Below are 21,056 nucleotides of genomic sequence, written 5' to 3' on the forward strand. Positions count from 1 at the left end.
CCATCAGATACTAGTTAAGATATGTTTTGATAAATAATTGATGATAGTTTAAGTAGGAAACACAAACATCTGATAATTTAGGTAAAAAACTCATAAAAAGTGATAAGTAATTTTTGATCATTATTTCGTCAACATATGCACGCCATTAGTGGCAGCTAGCTTCATTTTAAATACTTATGTTTCTTGACTATTTTGCCCTTGAGCTTTGAACATATCAGTGGCTTGAAATGGAAGGAAACGGATAGGAGGGGAAATGACAAAATTAAGTGAAACCAGTTACAGCCTCTCACTACTCATTTCAAAGCAGAAACAGAGAAATTGCAATGGAGAGCGCTCTTCTTTCTGCTTCCCGCTTCACTACTACTCTACACAGTAAGCAAAATTCTGCAAATTAAACTTTTTTAAACCTTACTTTAAAAATGTCTAGGCTTCTCGTGATTCTATTGTGATCAATCGAGTCTATCCCTTTTCTTAGATAATTATTTGATACGAAATTGCCGGGCATATAATAAAAGTTGTGTTTGTGTCTTGTCTGGTTTCTATTGCGAATTTAGTGCTCGTTTGGTCATGGATAGTTTTCACTTTTTTCTGGAATTTTGTTCAGGAAAACTGTTTGAACATAGAATTGTTACGAAAACTCCAAAAAGCTATTTTCACAATTTTCGCTCCAAATAGCTCACAAAAATTTAAAAACAACTTCAATTTGTATTCACATCCAAACACAACTCCAATTTCCAAATATCATTTCCAACTTGAAAACAAAAACTACTTTGTTTCAAATTTCACATTTGTTTTTTTGTCCAAACGCCCACTAATTTTTGTTTTGATTGTTATTAAAAGCAGAGAGAGAAGTAGTAGGTGGGCCAGTGGCTGTGAGGAAATTACAGAGCTCATTCTATGGAAAAGAGATTAATAATAGTCATGCTCTTTTCACCAGAAACTTCAAAAGAATTCATCTCACTGTCACCTCAGTGGTTAGTTAATTCATAGTATTTCTCATGAGATTTATTATTACCAGTTCTAATTGTAATTTGACTTGGCAATTTGGGGCTAATATTGATGTTTGGCAGATGCGGAGGAAACTAACTAAGAAGGAGACTGTTGTTCCTGACCCTGATTACCGAATTCCAATTGTCCTTCTAGGTGCATTCTACAATCTCTTTTTCTCTGATAAGTCACATTTTATAATTTATTAGCCTTGTTTGGATAGTTGTTACCTGTTGTAACCTATTGTGTTGGTTACTTTAAATACAATATTTGTTTTTATTGTTACTTAGATTTGATTGTATCTTATTGTTAAATCTGTTGTTATGTAACGACGAAAAGGTTCATATTATGTAAGACTGACTTGGTGTGATCGCGTGGCATTACCCTTTTTTTCCTTTTTTCATTTTGCCCTTTTAATAATCACATTTTACCTTTAATCTGTAATAACTCTACCTCATACCCTGCCTTTTTTTTATTTTTATTTTTTTATAATAATATTGTAAGCTTATTCTTGAAATTGTTGTTGCGTGGTATTGTGAAGCGACAGGGAAACAATGCAATCTATCCAAACGTTGTTTTCATTGAAAGAATACAGTATAATATATTACAATACAGTACACTGTGAAACGATATAACCATCCAAAACAAGCTGTTATTCATGAAGAATTCCCCTTAGTCCCTTCTCACTTTCATTTTTGTTAGTTTAAAGTACATCTTTTTCTCTAGTGTCTTTTTAATTTTTGACATTTTGGTATGAACAGGGTTATCCGGTGGTTTATTTTATGCGGAAAATCTACCAGCAGCGGTTCCTATTGGTCTTCTTGGGTTACTCCTGTTATTCCAGGTACTGCTTTTTTTTTTTTTTTTAAAACAACTGAGATGGACAGCAAAACTGTAATTGTCTATTTAGAATGAAATTACGTGTTACTGCTGATTTAAGCGGTTTCATCCTGGATGACAACACAAAATAAATTGTCCAGTAACAAAATTTGTGGCTTTCCTATACTTGATGGACATTTACATTTATAAGATTGTGGCTTTCAGCAAACAAAAAATCTGTGAGGTGGGAATTCAATGATACTGAACTTTTCCTAGCCTAGTGTGGTGCATGAATAGTATCTTAAGAAGATTAGCAGAAAAGGTTTTTGGTTATATTACCTTAAGAAACTTAAGAAAGTACTTCAGAAATCAATCTAGAGATTCTAGGTTCGACTCCCAATTGCAACACCTGTTGTGAGATCATCAACTCTTAATTGGTGGATTACTGTGGCAACTTTTACTTCTGAGTTGAATAGACTGCTCGATGGATTAGTAAGGTCGCAAAAGCTGACCGGATGACCAACAACCCAAAAAAAAAAAAAAAAAAAAAAAAAAGGAAGGAAAAGCACTTCAGAATCTTCTGTCAAGAGTTGAACCCACGAACTCCAAGTTATAATGGGAACTGAAGCTTCTTCTATTGCACCGAAATATTACGGATCATCAGTTCATTCTATTTATTATCTTAGGCTCCCTAACCTCATTCATCCCAAGGCAGAAAAAGATAAGAAGAACCTGACCCACAAAAAGAAAAAAAGGAAAAATAAAGGAAAGGAGAAATCGTGATCAATGGAACTCACTACTTTGGTCTGGTCGCCGAGTCCAAAACTAATACGTGCTAGAATAGCCTTAATTATCTTAGATGGAGCCAAAGGAGTGTTGGCGGAACAATTGAGGTAAGGTACTTGTCACTGAAACTCCTTTTAGTTCTGTTGCCACTTTCACCATCCTATCTTTGTCTCTATTAATCTATTCGATTAAAAAAAGGTTAATACAGGAGAACAACTTCCTTCAGTCATGTCGAGGTTCTTGCAATTCCCTCTTGTGCATTTAATGCTCCATTCCTCTTGTAAGGGAACACTTAACTCAAATTTTATTAGGTTGAACCATAAACTTTTACATGAACAAGTGAGGTTATTCAGCAAAAGAAATAAAAAATTTACTTTCTCATTTAATGCTTCAAATCCTGAACATTAAGTGTTGAAAAAAACTCATCGAACAAGAGTCTAAGATTTGTAACTTCCCCACTTATCTAATGACCCCAGAGCTCTGATACCAGTGTTTTTTTGGACCAGCATCACTTTCCGCTATGGTAAGCTCACATAAAGGCAAGATTTTCAAGATTCAGGTTTTTTAGCTTTGCTTTTGTTATTGAGGACAACTGATTCAATGAAACTTTGTCTCCGTGTAACCTATAGGTCATGGGTTTTTATAGCTTTTGTTGAACCAAAGTGAAACTTGTCTCCGTGTAACCTATAGGTGGAAGAGTTCGAAAATCTTAGCTTGCTTGTTTCTAGGTTAGAATCAAGATTAACCTAAAGGTAAAAACCTGGAAGATAAAAAGCAGAGTTCTGAAGGGGTTAAGCAGGTTATTTTGAATGAGAAAATGGAGAAAAAGAGGATTCGAAGTGATCTTGATTCATCGAGGAATGCAGCTCTTATGGATCTAAGGGGTAGCAGCCTAGAGGTCCATGTGGAAGGTATGTCTCTCCATCTCGCTATTTTGATGGAGTGGCAGATGCCTATAGATCAAATTCCGCTGATACAAATTCTAGGCCTTCCTCCTCTGTTGATACTTGGTGATACCAACTTCAATTAGAAAAGCGGGAAAATTCTAGCTCTTGTTTTAGTTGTAATTGAGGACAAGTTGGAGAATGTTGGCCTTGAACAAAAATTTGAACATATTAATGCTTTAGATGTGTTAGAAAGATACCAACTTCAATTAGAAAAGCTGGAAGAGCTTGCGGAAAATCTTAGCTTGCTTGTTTCTAGGTTAGAATCAAGATTATTGGAGTACCCTAAAGGTAAAAACCTGGAAGATAAAAAGCAGAGTTCTGAAGGGGTTAAGCAGGTTGTTTTGAATGGATCTAAGGGGTAGCAGCCTTAGATGTCCATGTGAAAGGTATGTCTCTCCATCTCGCTATTTTGATGGAGTGGCAGGTGCCTATAGATCAAATTCTGCTGATACAAATTCTAGGCCTTCCTCCTCTGTTGATCCCAACTTTAGAACTACCTCGGAGTTGGAATTAAGGGGTCAAATCTAGAAACAACAGGTTTTCCAAAAAGGAGAGATAGCCTGTTTGTAAACAGTCAAATCGTGGATGATGGCAAGTAATCTCCTTTTCCATTTATGCTAAAAATTTATTCCAATTATGCTCAATCAAGCTGTAAATTCAGTTCAAGTAGATTGGTCATATAGTGGTTGAAAGATATCAAGACGGAAAAGATAAGTAGAACCCCCCCAATAAAGAAGAAAGGGGGGGAAAAAAAAAGAAGGAGAAATCATGATCAATGGAACTCACTACATTGGTGTGATTGCCGAGCCCAAAACTAATACGTTGTAGAATAGCCTTCACTTTTAACTATCTTAGATGGAGCCAAAGGAGCCTTGGCGGAACAATTGAGGTAAAGTACTTGTAACTGAAACTCTTTTTAGTTTTGTTGTCTTTGTAAGTTGTCACCACCATATCTTTGTCTCTATTACTCTGTTCAATGGGGAAAAGAAGTTAATAGGAGGGGTTGGCCTGGTGGCAATTGACTTGAGCCTTGGGAATGTCAAGGTCTCATAATTCGAAACCCACTGGGTGCAAACAATTTCGAGGGCATCGGACCGGGGAAATGAGCGTGTGCACTTGCGGGAAACTTCTTGCCGAGGGCCCGTGCACATTATCGGGATGAGTCGGGGCTTCGGACATTGCTTAATCAAAAAAAAAAAAAATATATAGGAGAACTTCCTTCAGGAATGTCAAGGTTCTTATAATTCCCTCTCGTGCGTCTAATGAGCTGGCCTTCTTCATTATTGATTCACATTGTTTTTCCCTTGCAGACAACAAGAGTGAGATTTGTCTTTGATGATGAAGCTCTGGTATGTTATATTTTCTTAGTCCTTCAGAAAATGATGCACTCTTTTGATAATGCATGCTCAGATAACGAGAAGATAAATCAGATGAAACATGCAGTTTTTAAAAGTTGATACACTTCAAAATGAAAGCATATTTGAACCACTAGTAAAATGCTTCCCTCCTATATTTTCTTTCCTAAACTCCAAATTTAATTCAATTTGGAGTGGTAACAGAAAAAAGTGTTTTTTTCAAGCTTAATACTTATGAGCCCGTTTGGATGGGCTTATGGCTTTTGACTTATAAGCCAAAAGTCATAAGTTAGGAATTCTAGCTTATGGCTTATTTTTGTCATTTTAGCTTAAAAGCAAGTGCTTAAAAACATTTTTTTATTTACCCAAACACTACAAAAGCACTTAAATGCTATTTTGGCTTAAAAGCACCCAAAATAAGCCAATCCAAATTCATTTTAGCTTAAAAGCAAGTGCTTAAAAACATTTTTTTATTTACCCAAACACTACAAAAGTACTTAAATGCTATTTTGGCTTAAAAGCACCCAAAATAAGCCAATCCAAATAGGCTCTAAGTATGTAATAGGGAATAAAATTACAATGTGTTCATCATATCAACATATTTTCAACCTTTGTGATAAGGTTGTATGTGGCATGGAAATAAGTGTCCCAAAATTGGCTTGAAATGTCCTTAAATTTGAGGCAGATTCTCTGATTTGACTAATTACCTTTGCATGGTTCTCGCATTGGCTAATATGGTAGTGAAGCACAACTTTGTATAACACGTGGTTACATCCTTATTAAATCTAATGTAAGCAATTTATATGTTGTCACGTGGTATATGATTTGTTCTTCCTAATTGCAACGTTAACTTCGTTATAGGAGGTGAAAGTTGGGGAGCAACTCGAGGAGTCAGGTGAAAATGTTTTTGTGGGTGGAAAGAACCGCTGGAAGTAAGTAGAAGGCAATCCCTGCTCTAAAGTCAGTTTGGCCAAATAGCTGATTCAATTATGTGAACAGATATTCGACATTTGTGAACTGGGAGCTATGGTGGCCAAATTTTCCGATTTTGGTTTATTTTAAAGAGAAACAGACAAAACCAGAGGGACAAATCCACTTTTTTCCAGTAATTTTTGTAAGTGCTTTTAAACTTGGAATGTGTATCACTTGTGTCGCATGTAAGGTTTAGTCTGATTAAATTTCATAAATAGAATGGGAAGCAACTGTACGATGCTATGGTGGAGAGATGTGGTCCTTCAAAAACGAGCGGACCAAAGTAGTGCAGCATGAGCTCCAGGCCGAAGGCAAAGATCTTACAGACAAGCCATAACATAAGATCAGATTTTGTGGCAAAGGTATGAAGCTAAGTGGTTAAGGAACTTGTCAATTCAGTTACAAAATGTGTTTTAATGTAATCAATTAGTATGAAGCTAAGTGGTTAAGGAACTTGTCAATTCAGTTACAAAATGTGTTTTAATGTAATCAATTAACGTATACGTATACCCGCTTTCACGTTTCTACGCATCTGTAAAATCATAAAGATAAACTAATGCTCGTTCTGAGTTTTAGTTCACCACTCACAAGATCATGTATGAGTTTTAGTTCACAACTCACAACGTATCAGCAAACTAATGCTCGTTTCTACGCATCTGTACAACCATTATTTTATGAAAGGTGATGCAGAATTTGTGTGTTCAGATCTGGGATGTGTAACAAGTTCTAGCTCATATTTCCTATCATACATTTTACAGTTCTAACATATGGTTTGGTTTTTTCTCTTTTAAGATCTATAGCAAAAACATCTTAAATAAAGTCGTCGAATAAAAATGTATAGCAAAAATATCTAAATTAAATAAAGTCGTCGACAGCAGAGTTCGAACCTGCGCGGGCGAAGCCCAACAGATTTCAAGTCTGTCTCCTTAACCACTCGGACATATCGACTTTGTATGTGGTTTGGTTTTCATTCTCTTAATATTATGTTTGCTGATACGTTGATCTGCCTAGTTAAAGGTTGGCCCGTGCTAACCCCACAAATTAGCATAATAATTAATGATTCTACTTTTATGCTTGCTATATAAAAGCTTTGTTAATATTGCGTCTTTCATTATATGTAAATGTAAATCCGAGGCGGACCCATATATATATTTTTGGTGCTCGAGCACCATTAACCGTGGGTCGTGGCGGATACTCTACGTAGATATATAGAAAATATTAAAATTTTAGTATAAAATAATAATAAATAGCACCCAAGAAGCAATAAAAGATCTTGGTGTTTTGGTTAAAAGGTGTTAGGGCTAAGCCATGAAGGAGCAGAGTTCGAATCCTACTCAAAACAATATACTTTTGATTTAAGGTGTCATTTACAAATGGATATTTCACGGGAAGTTATCCCCTGTCATGTTCGAAATTAATTTAATACCACATTGCGAAGTATAACACTTCTTTCATAGTATGGGGTGCTCCACATCACCTTGACGTAATTTGTAGTATTAGCAAGACGAATAATTTCGTGATGTATTAATTTCCCTTACAGATAATGAGTTTAGTTCTTCAATTTTTAGTTCACACATGTAATAAGTAAATTTTATTTATTGAGAAAAGCTCCTTTAGTTTATCTTTTCATAATCGAAAATTGGGAAAAAAGAAATAAAAGGAGACTGGAGTTCGGTGTAACACAAGTTCTCTGTGCCAAAAAATCAAAAAGTTAGCATATTTTTCATTTGATTGAATTTACAATGGACGTATTGGAAATAATTACGAAAAGATTGTGTGCTTTTAATTTTAACCGTCAGATTGTTTTAATTATTGAAGATTAAAATTCCATGATCTAAAGCGACAATGTAATTGATTGCAACAAGGACCAGCCAATCCCTTTCATAATTTACAGTTTAATTTCACTTCATTTGTATTGTCTGCGCGTATACGTATCAATCGTAATTAGTTACATTAGCGTCAATATCCACAAATACATCATTGAAAATGTATGTTTCAATGATGTCACAAGAATTACCTCTCAGTTCGTTGTTGTGAATGAGTTAAAATCACACTGAAAGTTGATGACTCAATATAAATAAACAATACTCCCGGATCAAAAAGGGTTTTCACTTACCAAATGAAGAAACAATTAACTTTATTCTTCTCAATTACCCTTATTAGTGATCAAATCTCAATACTTATTTAATTATGAGTAGTTCAGTCAAAGTATCCATTTTTGCCTAGAAATTAGTATTTTCTTAAGCAGTGTGCAAATGGTTAAGTGGACACTCTTTTTGATCCGGAGAGAGTATTATTATCGTACTCAGGGTGTCGCTTAGCATCAATAAAGTGGGTGAAATTATGGAAAATCACGATTCAAATATCAATGCGGACAAAAATTCGTCTAAATTTTGGTAAGCCTACTTGTCCGACACTTATACTAATGGAAGACAATGGATATTGATAGAATAGTCAAGGTGAGTATAAATTGACCGGACATTAACAATATTTAAGCAAAGTCATACAAAATATCACATCAAACTTGAAAACAATGTACAAAAATTGTGGATAGAGTAAGCAAGTTATCCTTTGAGACATCTAAGCTCGCAGGCCACAAAATGAACTACTTTCTCTTGGGCTGCAGTTTGCGTCCTACTTATGGGAGAAATTTGGCTCATTTACACAAATGTCGCTATTTATGCCATCATTTAAATTTTTTCTCTATTTAAAAAAGTTATGCAAAATATAGTACTTGAAAAGCTATTCTTCCACAACATTAGATTCGGGTCTAATGTTTGTTCATATATTATTCAACTTTACAAGCAAAACATTATAATATTATCTAACGATTACAATGACTTATAAAGTTTTAGATCGTATTCTAACTTATTAAGATTTTCAGTTTGCTCAAAATGAATCTTAAATTATGCTCTAAAGATTCAGAAATTACAACTAAATAGTAGTAGTAATTATTTGCTAAACAAGAAGTATCTCAAAAAGCTTAGCCCTTAACATAAAGGCAACAACAATGAACTGACTGGTAAATATGAACTGTGACCCCACACAATCCAAAGGCCAGAATGGATATAGCTAAAACACACTTCGTGTCAGTTTCAGCATTTCTTGTTTTTCTGATTCTGATAGATAGCAAAAACCATAGCCAAAAGAACCAAGCAAACCAAACCCATCATTGTAAAATTCATAGAATAATAGAAAGAAGGAAATGTTAACAGTTCCTTCACTTTCCCGTTTTAAGTCTCCATTTCTCAGTTCCCCTCTTAAGCTCCCACCTTCTACTTCATCTTTCTCTCAGAAATTTCATCAAATACAACGTTCACCAAATTCTTATCCATGTGTTAGAGCTGTGGATCTTGATCAAAACACGGTATTTTTCTTTGTCAAGTTCCCCTTTTTGTTCTTTTCTTACGTAATTATTTCTTCACATGGGTGTTTTTTTGGGTAATAATGTACTTGGCAGGTGATAGCAATTACAGTTGGGGTGCTCAGTGTTGCTATTGGAGTTGGGATTCCAGTTTTTTATGAGACCCAAATTGATAATGCTGTAAGTTTTTTTATTTGATAATGCTCTTTGGATAAATTGTTATACTTTTCTTGATTATCAGGGGTGGAGCTATAGTTATGCTTAATTTTCTGTTAAAAATTCCACTTGTAACAACAACAACAACATACCCAGTGTAATCCCACAAGTGGGGTCTGGGGAAGTAAGATGTACGCAGACCTTACCTCCATCTTTGGAACAGAGAGGCTGTTTCCGATAGACCCTCGGCTCAATATGTATAAATAATTCAGAACCCATAAATTCAAAATCCTAGGTTCGTTTTGTCGTTTTGATTATAGGGATGAACATTAAGTATATGCCACTTATTTTCCTTTTATTTATTGACACTTCCTGCTGAAATTTGATATATATTCTGTTATCATAGTTAAGGTATGTACATTTTGCAGGCGAAAAGAGATAATACGCAGCCCTGCTTCCCCTGCGCTGGCACTGGGGCTCGTAAGTATTTCTTGAACTAGAGTTTCCCATTCTCTTGTTTCTTTAAATGTTCGATTGATCGATTCAATAAGTACAAATGATCCTAGAAGGATATTGTTAGGTTCACTAGTGTACCTAAAACATGATTACTACATAATTGATGGGTAGCACTTAAATAAGAAATTTGAGCTGAATGGCTGTCCAGAGAGCAGCAGAATTATATTTCTTCTTAAAAGAAAATAATTTCTGTCTATCTTGAACCCCCAGAAATTTAGTTTATTTTAAAAATAAATGGTGGAAGCTAGTAATTCTTGTTGGTGAAGGGGTGCATACATTGGTTCACCACAACAAAAGAAGAGTTTATGTGGTTGTAGATTGTAGAATAAGGGCAAAATTTTCAATATCCTCAAGATAAAACTAAGAGTTACAAGTTCTGATTCACTTCATCAAAAAAGAAGTAGAAGTTCTGATTCATGCTTAGCTTCAGTTTAAGATGGTGTAGTGCTTCTTCTGAGTCCGGCGCCTAAATGGCACTTTTTTTATCCAAAATTTCCAAAAGGGGTTGTGGGATTTGTGATAGACCAAAATGGGTTAATCGTGCAGCCCTACACGATTTACCCCCAATTCATTAACGTCCTCTATTTTCCGGCCGTTAACTTAAAAAAAATAAAAATTAAAGGGCAAATCGTGGACCAGTACACGATTTGCCATAATTCTTTTGCAAATCGTGTAATGCCACACGATTTGCAAAATTATATATCCTATGCTGCCTGAGAGTTATTACTTTCTTGGAGAAAAGCATGAATATGTTTCTGTGATCTCCTTTGAATTTTTGCAATATTAAAGTTCTTTATAAATTTGTTTATATAGTTGTTGAGAAACGTACTGATGCTATGTTCTTCATACATGTTCGATACATAAATGTTTTTTTAATTGTAGTATAAAAATAACTTCTATTTTGTATGATATTTACAGGATGCGATAGGGATACAAGAGGAGGTTGCCCAAAGTAGATCTAAAAGACAGCGTCGACAGACTGGTTGTGGCATGCGTGGGAAAAAGGGACAATGTAAAAATGTCTGACGATTTAGCACCTGCTCGCATGGTTTGTCTAGACATTTTTACATTGTCCCTTCTTCCCACCTGTGCTACAACCAGTTTGTCGACGCTCTCTTTTAGATCTACATTGGGCAATCTCCTCTTGTATCCCTATCGCATCCTGTAAATATCATACAAAATAGAAGTTATTTTTATACTACAATTACAAAAACATTTATGTATCCAATATGTATGAAGAACAAAGCATCAGTATGATTCTCAACAACTGGTACTGGAGGAAAATTAATGCACTGAAGGACAGAATGAAACACTGGTATAGGCAAGGGCAATACTTGTTAACTGGAAATGGGAAGTACTCTATATCTAGGAGTTATCTGGATTTAATTGGTACTAGAACTAAGTGGGAGACTGCAGAACTTGTATGGAATTCGGTATCACCTCCTAAGCATAGATTTATAATGTGGCTTGCTGTCCAACAAAGGCTGCTTACCAAAGCAAGACTATTGCACTTACATATCCCTATAGAGGATGCAAGTTGCTGTCTATGCCAGGAACAGGTGGTGGAAACTAGTCAGCATCTTTTTGTTGATTGTACGTTTGCTACTGCTGTGCGGAAAGAAGTGATGCAGTGGTCGAACATATACATGCCTGCTGGGGATTTGAAGATAATATTGAGATTAATAAAGCACAAGCACTGGAAAAGATTTAAGAAGGATGTAGTGGCTGCTTTGTGGGGCGCAACGATTTACCATATATGGAAAGCAAGGAATTGGAGACAATTTAAAGGAAGGAATGTACAGTATAGTGACATAGTAAGCAAAATAACAACAGAAATTGTAGAGAGAATAGAGTTCTATAGCACAACAAAGAGAGCCCTTAGTTGTAGAGAATTTTGGCAGAAGTTCTGTATTTAGTTGGTTTACTTGAGGCCTAGCTACCACTGCAACCTTCCTAGAAGGTGGCAGTGAGGGTAGGTGCTCTTTAGTGTGTACGTTTCTTTGTTGGTTAATGGTAATATTCACATTGATTGCCCAAAAAAAAAAAAAAAAAAAAAAAACTTGATAAAGAACTTTAATATTAAAAAATTCAAAGGAGATCATAGAAACATATTCAAGCTTTTCTCCAAAAAAGTAATAACTCTCACGCAGCATAGGATATTTAATTTTGCAAATCGTGTGGCTTTACACGATTTGCAAAAAGAATTATGGCAAATCGTGTACTGGTCCACGATTTGCCCTTTAACATTTTTTTTTTTTTTTTTTTTTTTTTAAGTCAACGAACGGAAAATAGAGTATGTTAATGAATTGGGGGTAAATCGTGTAGCGCTGCACGATCAACCCATTTTGGTCTATCACAGATCCCATAGCCCCTTTTGGAAATTTTGGATAAAAAAAGAGCCATTTAGGTGCCGGTCTTCTCATAGTTTTTGGCACATGAAGAACATATTCACCCATCCTTGTTGTCACTCTATTCTTTCTTTAGGTCTTAGGGAAATAACTCTATTGATTCATTTCCATATGCTATATTAAGATATAACTTGCACTACTTGTTTTTTTTTCTTTTTTCGGTTTAGTAATGGTGTTACATTTGCAATAGATCTATAGTCATTTGTAGTTAAGACTTTGGTTTGAGCTATTCTCGGCTCTTAATCTAGTGACATTTTGCGTGTATATATCAATGATCAGAACTTCCGGAAGTCCGAGCAAGACACTAAACTAAACCACATTTTAATTGTAGACACTAAACTAAACCACATTTTAAGTGCTTCCATGGATCTTAAGCTGGCTAATTGAATTGGTCTAGTTTTGTATATCTTTAAATTGCATGTATAACTTGTTGATTAAAATCCCTGACATGATGGATAGAGCAAATTTTGCATTTCTTAGAAAGCTTTCCGAAATGCTTATAGTATGTAGGGAAAAGGGCCAAAAATACCCCTGAATTATCCGAAATAGGTCAACTTTATCCTCCGTTACGATTGTGGCTAAAAGATTCCCTCGATGTTAGTCAACTAGCTTAAAAATGCCCTCCAACTCTCCAAATAGCTCAAAATACCCTTCTTACTAACGGTTGCCACGCAAGAAGAGGGTAATTGATTAATAGAACCATAATATCTTTCTGAGGTTTGATTATTCAAAAAGTCATCAGTAGATTGTCTGACCAAAGACTGTAGAGCCAGCTAATCTTTAAAAGCTAGCATCATTTTGAGGACTAACTTAGAGCTAATACTTATGAGAAAATGGGTTTATATTGCAGAGAAATGCAGATTTTGCATGGGTACTGGCAGTGTGACAGTGGAGCTTGGAGGGGACAATAAAGAAGTCTCTCGGTGCATCAACTGTGACGGTGCTGGTGCTTTGACTTGCACAACATGTCAAGGCAGTGGCATTCAACCTCGGTACCTTGATCGCAGGTGAGTGACTACTCTTTACCGCTTGAAAAAGAATTATACTTAACTACCTTTCTATAGCCAAATGCAGTATGAGATCAGATCTTTTTTAAAAATACAGTCGAACCTCTCTACAACAACATTGTTTGTTCCGGTGTTTCTTGGTGGCTGTACCGAAATGCTGTTATAGAGAACATATACCATAACATGAAAGATCGGTTCCACAAAAAATTTGGTTGTTATAGTGAAGTGCTATTTTAGAGGATGACCGTTATATAGAGGACTGGCGGTAGATCGTTACCATAATGTGACTTCTATTCAATTAAGTGTAATAAAGAGAATTTAGAACTCAGTGTTGGAGAAAACTTATACTGAGAGTGTCATTTTATCTTGGACAGGGAATTTAAGGACGACGATTAAGATATGGAAGAATATTCACCGCGGATGCCACAACTTGTTTTTTTCTAGAAGGCCTGTCATTTTGACCCGGATATTTTGACAAAAATTTCTGTAAAATTCATTTATGTTTATCCTCTCTCTCTGCCTTTCTCAGTTTATACATATTCCTTTTGCCTTTTGTTCTTACATGTAATCGTTAACAAATGAAGCAATACATGATTTCAGTTCCAGCTTTGTCCAACTGCTAGATGTTGTAAAAGAGCCAAAGTTAGTGTGTTTGGAGTATTGTTGAGGCAATGAAAAGGAGCAGTTGTGTGTTGCATTTTCCTTTTTATGGATTAAATCTTGCCAATATATATACGTAAAAAAGTTGATTATGTATATACAGTGTGATTTTTTGGCGAAGAGGGTTCGGTGAACTCCTATCCCGTCTAGCTCCGCTACCACGATTGAGAAGATATGCTGCCCCTTAATGAGACAAACCAAAAGGGTATAAAAATACACGGTATAAACCAAAAGGGGGCGGCCAAAAATTTACATACCAAAAGGGGTATAACGTGGGCTGATCCACGTTATACCCCAAATTTTTTTTTTTTAATTCGTGACAGTTGAAGCCGCAAAAAAAAAAAAAAAAAATCCTCCACGTTTTGTAAACGTAATTTGTAAAACGTGGAGGGATCCACGTTTTGCAAACATAAATTTTTTTCACATTATGTTTTTGTGTGCTGAGATTGCTACATTTGTCCCTCTATGAAAAATATGTATATTTTTGCTTGAAATTTCTTGTTACGCTGGTCCATTTTGGATGCACTAAAGTATTGAAAATTTCATTTTTTTTTTTTTTGGGATAAGGTGACCGTTACCCCACCGAACTATCCCGAATTCTTTATACGAGGAAACTTATTTAAAACGGAATAATTACCCCCTAAACGCCGATGCCCACTCTCATATGGGAGAGTGACATACACTCTTTCCACATGTGTATTTATTTGTTTTCTTCTTTTTTTTTAATTTTTCAGCTTACGTGTCAATTTTTTTTAAAATAAAAATAAAAAACTGAATTTTCATTAAAAAAAAATGAGTTTTAAAACCCGTCTTTTTTTTTAATTTGAAAATTTGATTTTTTTTAAACCCATTTAAAAAAAAAAAAAACTAAAAACATGGATTAAAAAACTGAATTTTCTTTTAAAAAAAGGATTTTTAAAACCCTTTTTAAAAAAAAAAAAAATTGAAAATTTGTTTTTTTTTAAAAACCCGTTTTTGAAAAAGAAAAAAAAAAACTGAAAAATGATTTTTTTTTTTTAAATATGGAAAAATGGATTTGTTAAAAATATGGAAAACTTGATTATTTTTTAAAAATGTCTTAAAAAATCTTGATTTCATTTTCTTAGGACACTTTTATTTTTCAAATAAAATCCGGAAAAATGTTTTTCTTGCCAAAATGTGAAAAAAACTGAATTTTTATAAAATTTTGAAAAAATTAATTATTTTCTTAACATGTGGAAAACCCTTTTTTTAAAACTAAATGTGGAAGACTAGATTTATTTTCAAATTTTTAAGAAAATGCAGATTTTTAAGAAAAAAAATTAAGTTTTCCCTTTTTTATGTTTTTCACTCTCAAAGAGAGTGAAACACACTCTCTTGCCACATCGGCGTTTAGGGAGGTAATTATTCGGTTTTAAATAAGTTTAGGGGGGTAATAGGGCCCGGGGAAGGTAAGGTGTGTCGTAAGCAAATTCGGGTATAGTTCAGGGGGGTAATGGTGCCTTATCCCTTTTTTTTTTTTGCAAGCAACTTTCTCTGTTCTCACTTTGGAGAAAAGATATTTCCATTTGATATTAACTCGAGACTCTATATTAAAAGGTTGATCTAGAATTTTAAATTAATTACACGAGCACCAAGTTCAAAAGTCACAAAACCAAAAGAATTTCTAATAGCCTTTTGTTAAATTTGTTGTAACTTTGTAAAATCTATGTCTAGGAGAATACGTTTTAAACCTATCATAGTAGTCCTTAACAAATTTTAAGTACAATATTCCCAACTTTTGGTTTGTAAAACGTATGTTTGTAAAACGTGGAGGGATCCACGTTTTAAATTAATTACACGTGGATCCCTCCACGTTTTACAAATTATGTTTGCAAATTATGTTTGCAAAACGTGGATCCCTCGTTTTATTAAAAATTTTTTTTTTTTTTTTTTTGCGGCTTAGATCACGAATTAAAAAAAAAAAAAAATTGGGGTATAACGTGGATCGGCCCACGTTATACCCCTTTTGGTATATAAATTTTTCTTTTGGTTTTTTCGTGTATTTTTATAAACTCCGGATACGTATGTGCAAGATATGACTAATAAGTAATAAACGTGTTAAAGAGAACGAGGTAGATGATTATAAACCAAATCGAGGATAAATGTCTCATAAGACCACAATATGTAATCCATGTATGCTTAATTGAGAACATAATGTTAAAGTAAAGGATCTATAGAGGCGTTAATAATAAGTTAGAGGTTGAAATCAGTCGTTGTTACGCTAACTTTAGTTTTTTAAAGATCTGTACGCTATTATAGAGATAATTGCGAGGTTCAATGAATATATAGTTTTAGATAATCATTATAACTTAATCCTATAACACAAAACTATAGTGTATTAAAATAAAATTAGCACGAATAGAATGACAGCAATATAAATGATTGAGAAAATTTACCCAAACTAGTGTGAGATTTAACCGTAGTGGATTAATTGGTCGATAGTCATGTTTTTCTCCAGATATAATGAGAAAGATAATTTTTTTTAAAAAAATAAAAATAATAATAATTAAAAAAGAACGTCGACAGCAGGGTTCGAACCTGCGCGGGCGAAGCCCAACAGATTTCAAGTCTGTCTCCTTAACCACTCGGACATATCGACTTTGGTGTAAACGGCAACCACAAAATTATTTCAACACAGATAGCGTTTCAATTCACAAGATTTCTCTAGGGTTTTAGATTCATCTTCTGCCTTGTCCAATTGAAAACAAGAACTCCAAAAAGTGCTTTTCCTACTGAATTTTATAAACCACCATCAATTTGAACTAAGTTTCATTTGAAGTGAAATCAGGGGGAAGTCATCATGTTGTATATAATAGGACTAGGACTGGGAGATGAAAAAGACATAACTTTGAAAGGTCTTGAAGCTGTAAAAAAATGCAACAAAGTATACATGGAAGCTTACACTTCACTTCTTTCTTTTGGCCTCTCTCCCAATGGCCTTTCCAATCTGGTAAGCAAAATACTACTAACACTACTATCTTTTTTTTTTTTTTTTTTTTTTTGTGTAGTTTCACTTCCAATCATTAGCTGTGGAAAAAGATGTGATTTTGATATTAAAGTTGGGATCTTTACAGGAAAATCTTTATGGGATATCAATTACAATTGCAGATAGGGAAATGGTAGAGGAAAAAGCTGACCAGTTCCTTAACGAAGCTCAATCTTCTGATGTGGCTTTTCTAGTTGTTGGTGACCCTTTTGGGTACTCTTTACTTTTTCCCTTCTATTTTTGGAACGTGCTTATCTGTTTCATGTATTAAAGACCCTTTTGAATGCTCAAGTTTCAGTTGGTATATCAGCTTTTAAACTTGTTTTTTTAAGTTCAAGATTTGTTGTTTTGTTCAATCTTGTTTCACTTTGTAGTGGTTAATTTTGTTAACAATGTGGATAGGCTATCAATGATTCTCCTTCTGGAGCAAGTGGTACCCATTTTGAAGTTATAATTAACCTAATTTCAATAAAACTGAGAGCAGTAGTAACAGGTGCTTCTTTAAGTTTTTAATCACGTACTACCAAATCATTGAACTTTGTCGCTACTATCAATCAATTAGTGGTCATTTTATAATTTTAACCTTCCAAGGTTAGGACGAGCGTTTAGAATAAGGAATGTTGTATTGTTCTAAGACTACATTAAGGCATTTGTCTTTTCAATATTTGTTATGCCTTCTGTTTGAAATTAAAACTGGCATTGAAAATCTCTTCTAGGAGAAATCATGTTAATGCTATATTGAGACTCCATTCGAGCGTTCTTAGAAGTATGGGATGACTTGTATAATTCGTTTAGAATAAGTTTGTTGATGTATGTTTGTCGAGGCTTAATGGTTATATTCCTTAAGGGGAGAACTTATTTAGATGTTTTGTTTTGCTTATAGATTTAAATGAAGAAGTGAAAATAACATAAATTGTTTGTTTCATGTTGCGCCGTAGATGTTGTTTCACTTATCTACTTCCTTTTCTCTCTATCACTGACATATTTCAAAGCAGAGCTACAACCCACACTGATCTTGTTGTCCGTGCTAAGAAGCTGGGTGTGGATGTTAAGGTGATACACAATGCATCAGTGATGAATGCTGTTGGAGTGTGTGGCTTACAGCTCTACCATTATGGAGAGACGGTTTCCATACCGTTTTTCACCGAGACCTGGAGGCCTGATAGTTTCTATGAGAAGATTAGAGAAAACCGAAAACTTGGACTACACACACTTTGCTTGTTAGGTAAGTAGCTATTTACACTATTTTTTTTTTTTTGGTTGCATAACAGAGGTGTTTGGGCGAACTTGCGCTCATCTATGACTAAACCATCAAGCAACCTATTCAATCAACAGGCATAAGTAGTTAAGGTAATCCTGCCTACCAAGGTTGGAGTAGATGGGATCGCAACAAATGTATAATTGAGATTCAAACATGAGATCTCGTTATTTCCATGCCTCGACCCGTTCCTTGGGGATTTCTAATTAGCTATATTATAAGTATTATGTTCCCAATTGTATGCCATAGATAACTATATAAGTACCCCGTGGAATTAGTCGAGGTGCTTCCAATTGTGGTCTATCATCTTTTGCTTCTAGTGGAAGCCTTTCACTCAGCATACTTGTGGACTAGTTTTCAGAGGGTTAAACCATTGAATACTGTTGTAGCGTTGTGATACTCTAGAAACCAGATGTTTCTATTTACCTCTTTGTAATACTTTGCTTGTGACTTATGGTCTTACCGAAAGACATAAATTTTATCTTTCATTGCTTTATTTCTCATGCCGTTTTCTCTATTTAAATGCATCTTCATCTTCTGATTTGCAGATATTCGAGTGAAAGAACCCACCATTGAGTCTCTTTGCAGGTTAGATTTCAGTATCACTTCTATTTATTCTTAGATGAATTACTTGAAGTGGTATGTGACCCTGATGTTATTCTCAGAGGGAAGAAGCAGTATGAACCGCCAAGGTTTATGACAGTTAACACTGCAATCGAGCAGCTCTTAGAGGTTGAAGAAGCCCGTGGAGAATCTGGTACGTTCATGAGCTTTATGCTTTTTCTTGAGAAAATGGTAATCCTCCAACATAAGCTATCTTGGCTCTCTGGAAATTGCTAGTATTAGACTTCATTCCTAATTTTTTGTGAATAGCTTATTTCCCTTAGTTCGTCCATGTTTGCAGTACTTCACTCTGGTGGCGCTTACTTGTGATCAAGATGTGATTTACTTGATATAGAATTTTGAAGCCCGCCCCTTAAGTTATCTCTTGAGAGACCACACTTTGTGCTTAATTTGTAGAGCTCAAGTGTTCTCTTCATCAGTCAATAACAGAATCTGGACTGATTCTGTATATATGTTTGCCGAAACATTCCCGTACATTATCCATATGATAAGTTCCCTTAACATGACTAAGAGTGCTTGCTATTCCGTTTCGTTTATGAGCTGAATCAAGAACTCAATCTGAAGTGAACTTGTAGGATAATGGACATGGTTTAGATGTTGCAAATGTGGCTCTAAAGTCTAACTCTAACCCACGCCTAATTTACAAACATAACATACTCATTGTGTATAATTGATATCCGGCTTAGTTTTAGCCCCGTCTTTATGGCATTTATATTTATGATAAAAGAAAAAAGTTCTTTGACATTAATGGTGACCAACAATCTAACATTTCATTTTACTATATCGCGTTTTTGTAATTGCAGTATATGGTGAAAATACAATTTGTGTTGGCTTAGCGCGGCTGGGGAGCGAAGATCAGAAAGTGGTCGCTGGTTCAATGAAGCAACTTCTAACAGTTGACTTTGGGCCTCCGTTACATTGCCTAGTCATTGTTGGCAAAACACACCCTGTTGAAGAAGAAATGCTGGAATTTTATGGGCTTTAGAAAACTTGTGAAGGTTAAGTATAGCAAATCTTTATCAAATGTTGTATTCATGTGTTGCCTTTTGTACCATTCCATTCTTTTTGGTGACTATTAATTTAGGCATTAGCTGAGGATGATATATTTCTGTAAACTCTTTCCATGTTCAAGTGACTTCATATATTTTCAAGGATTCTTGTATTTAAGGTTTACCGTATCTCCAAATTGTTTATTATTTTTTGTTATCTTTGACGAGTATTCTTATTATTACTATTACTATATCAAAATATTTGGTTATCAAGTAACATAGGTTTGTTGTGCCAGAATTTATGTAACGCTAATTAAGTTAGAAAACATCGTAGATAAAATGTCTTCTCATCCAACCAATAGAAAATTAATGAGGATTCATATAACTGATTTAAGCTTGTCTGAGATTGAAGCGTAGTTATTGTTGTTATCGTCAATATTATACATTTAAAGTTTAGACTTGGCAGATGTATTACAAAGTGTGAAGTTCATTAACCATATAATGGTTAAATGATATTAGATCATTCTTTTTGAAAATATATATATATATATATATACACATATGTCTTATGAATTCTTTCAACAACAACATACATAGTGTAATCTCACAAATGGAGTTTGAGGAGGATAGATTGTAAGCAGACCTTACCCTTACCGCAGAGGTAGATAAACTATTTTTGATAGACCTTCAACTCGTCTTACGGATTGCTACTGTGTCATAATCTCACTCTTTCAAGTATATTTCCATCAATACTACCAGAACCTAGGTTAGGTGCAACATAAAAATCTAGAGTATTTTGATTCCATCATGCAATGAAATCTATTTATTATAGTTGTTGGATATATAAAAATAGTCTCATTAAGAAAGACAATGACAGTTTGCTGGTAGATTGTTAAGTAGTAACAAATGATATATTCAACATGAATTATTTTCTTCAAAAAATCTAAAAGAAAGTTGAAGAGACAAGGGAGAACCACCGAGTACGTCTCCTAAAATTATTATGAGACTGCTTTATCAAATTTGTCAATTTAGCAAAACTTCACTGGCACGGTTAATGTTGAAGTGTTCTGAATCTTTGAAATAGAACAATTTTTCTTGAACCTTATCAGAAAACTTACTCACAATCAGTATAATATTAATTTAATGCAATTAAATAAAAAAGTGAAAAATCAATACTCCGTATTAGTTACTAAGTAATAAA

The 21,056-nt window shown here is 34.4% G+C and overlaps 3 protein-coding genes, 1 long non-coding RNA gene and 2 other non-coding genes across 7 annotated transcripts; 3 read left to right on the top strand and 3 right to left on the bottom strand.

Moving 5' to 3' along the window:
* The first annotated feature begins 217 nt into the window (after positions 1–217).
* On the top strand, positions 218–6,185 carry LOC132033135 (uncharacterized). 2 transcript variants are annotated; one of them, XM_059423017.1, is made up of 8 exons: positions 218–372; positions 841–974; positions 1,071–1,143; positions 1,749–1,831; positions 4,850–4,888; positions 5,756–5,826; positions 5,894–6,008; positions 6,085–6,185. In XM_059423017.1, exons 1-8 carry the CDS (start codon positions 324–326, stop codon positions 6,151–6,153), a joined length of 633 nt encoding a protein of 210 aa, XP_059279000.1. In that variant the 5' UTR covers positions 218–323; the 3' UTR covers positions 6,154–6,185. The 2 variants fall into 2 exon arrangements, with proteins under 2 accessions (XP_059279000.1, XP_059279001.1); XM_059423018.1 differs by having other exon boundaries at positions 225–372; positions 844–974.
* On the bottom strand, positions 6,085–6,527 carry LOC132033137 (uncharacterized). The gene is made up of 2 exons (XR_009408662.1): positions 6,371–6,527; positions 6,085–6,303 (listed from the first exon to the last, which is right to left on the bottom strand). It is a non-coding gene; the product is annotated as an uncharacterized LOC132033137 (long non-coding RNA).
* A 205-nt stretch (positions 6,528–6,732) lies between these two features.
* Positions 6,733–6,814, bottom strand: TRNAS-UGA (transfer RNA serine (anticodon UGA)). Its single transcript has one exon. It is a non-coding gene; the product is annotated as a tRNA-Ser (tRNA).
* A 2,152-nt stretch (positions 6,815–8,966) lies between these two features.
* On the top strand, positions 8,967–14,014 carry LOC132033136 (protein SPA, chloroplastic). Its single transcript, XM_059423020.1, has 5 exons — positions 8,967–9,233; positions 9,327–9,410; positions 9,815–9,866; positions 13,161–13,317; positions 13,692–14,014. Exons 1-5 carry the CDS (start codon positions 9,072–9,074, stop codon positions 13,711–13,713), a joined length of 477 nt encoding a protein of 158 aa, XP_059279003.1. The 5' UTR covers positions 8,967–9,071; the 3' UTR covers positions 13,714–14,014.
* A 2,501-nt stretch (positions 14,015–16,515) lies between these two features.
* TRNAS-UGA (transfer RNA serine (anticodon UGA)) lies at positions 16,516–16,597 on the bottom strand. The gene has a single exon. It is a non-coding gene; the product is annotated as a tRNA-Ser (tRNA).
* Positions 16,598–16,602: 5 nt separating this feature from the next.
* On the top strand, positions 16,603–19,947 carry LOC132033138 (probable diphthine methyl ester synthase). Its single transcript, XM_059423021.1, has 6 exons — positions 16,603–16,948; positions 17,073–17,197; positions 17,980–18,209; positions 18,791–18,830; positions 18,908–18,999; positions 19,670–19,947. The coding sequence occupies exons 1-6, from the start codon at positions 16,799–16,801 to the stop codon at positions 19,849–19,851; spliced, it is 819 nt and encodes a 272-aa protein (XP_059279004.1). The 5' UTR covers positions 16,603–16,798; the 3' UTR covers positions 19,852–19,947.
* The last annotated feature ends 1,109 nt before the right edge of the window (positions 19,948–21,056 follow it).

Source organism: Lycium ferocissimum, chromosome 10 (assembly GCF_029784015.1).
Source record: "Lycium ferocissimum isolate CSIRO_LF1 chromosome 10, AGI_CSIRO_Lferr_CH_V1, whole genome shotgun sequence".
Taxonomy (NCBI): domain Eukaryota; kingdom Viridiplantae; phylum Streptophyta; class Magnoliopsida; order Solanales; family Solanaceae; genus Lycium; species Lycium ferocissimum.

Bases quoted from the DNA above. Each gene is read 5' to 3' on its own strand.
- LOC132033135 (XM_059423017.1), top strand. From the start codon at position 324: ATGGAGAGCGCTCTTCTTTCTGCTTCCCGCTTCACTACTACTCTACAC. The intron at 5,827-5,893 runs GTAAGTAGAAGG...TTATGTGAACAG, and splicing joins GGTGGAAAGAACCGCTGGAA to ATATTCGACATTTGTGAACT. The intron at 6,009-6,084 runs GTAAGTGCTTTT...TTTCATAAATAG, and splicing joins ACTTTTTTCCAGTAATTTTT to AATGGGAAGCAACTGTACGA.
- LOC132033136 (XM_059423020.1), top strand. From the start codon at position 9,072: ATGTTAACAGTTCCTTCACTTTCCCGTTTTAAGTCTCCATTTCTCAGT. The intron at 9,234-9,326 runs GTATTTTTCTTT...TGTACTTGGCAG, and splicing joins TGGATCTTGATCAAAACACG to GTGATAGCAATTACAGTTGG. The intron at 13,318-13,691 runs GTGAGTGACTAC...TATCTTGGACAG, and splicing joins CCTCGGTACCTTGATCGCAG to GGAATTTAAGGACGACGATT.
- LOC132033138 (XM_059423021.1), top strand. From the start codon at position 16,799: ATGTTGTATATAATAGGACTAGGACTGGGAGATGAAAAAGACATAACT. The intron at 17,198-17,979 runs GTACTCTTTACT...ATTTCAAAGCAG, and splicing joins GTTGTTGGTGACCCTTTTGG to AGCTACAACCCACACTGATC. The intron at 18,210-18,790 runs GTAAGTAGCTAT...TCTGATTTGCAG, and splicing joins ACACACACTTTGCTTGTTAG to ATATTCGAGTGAAAGAACCC.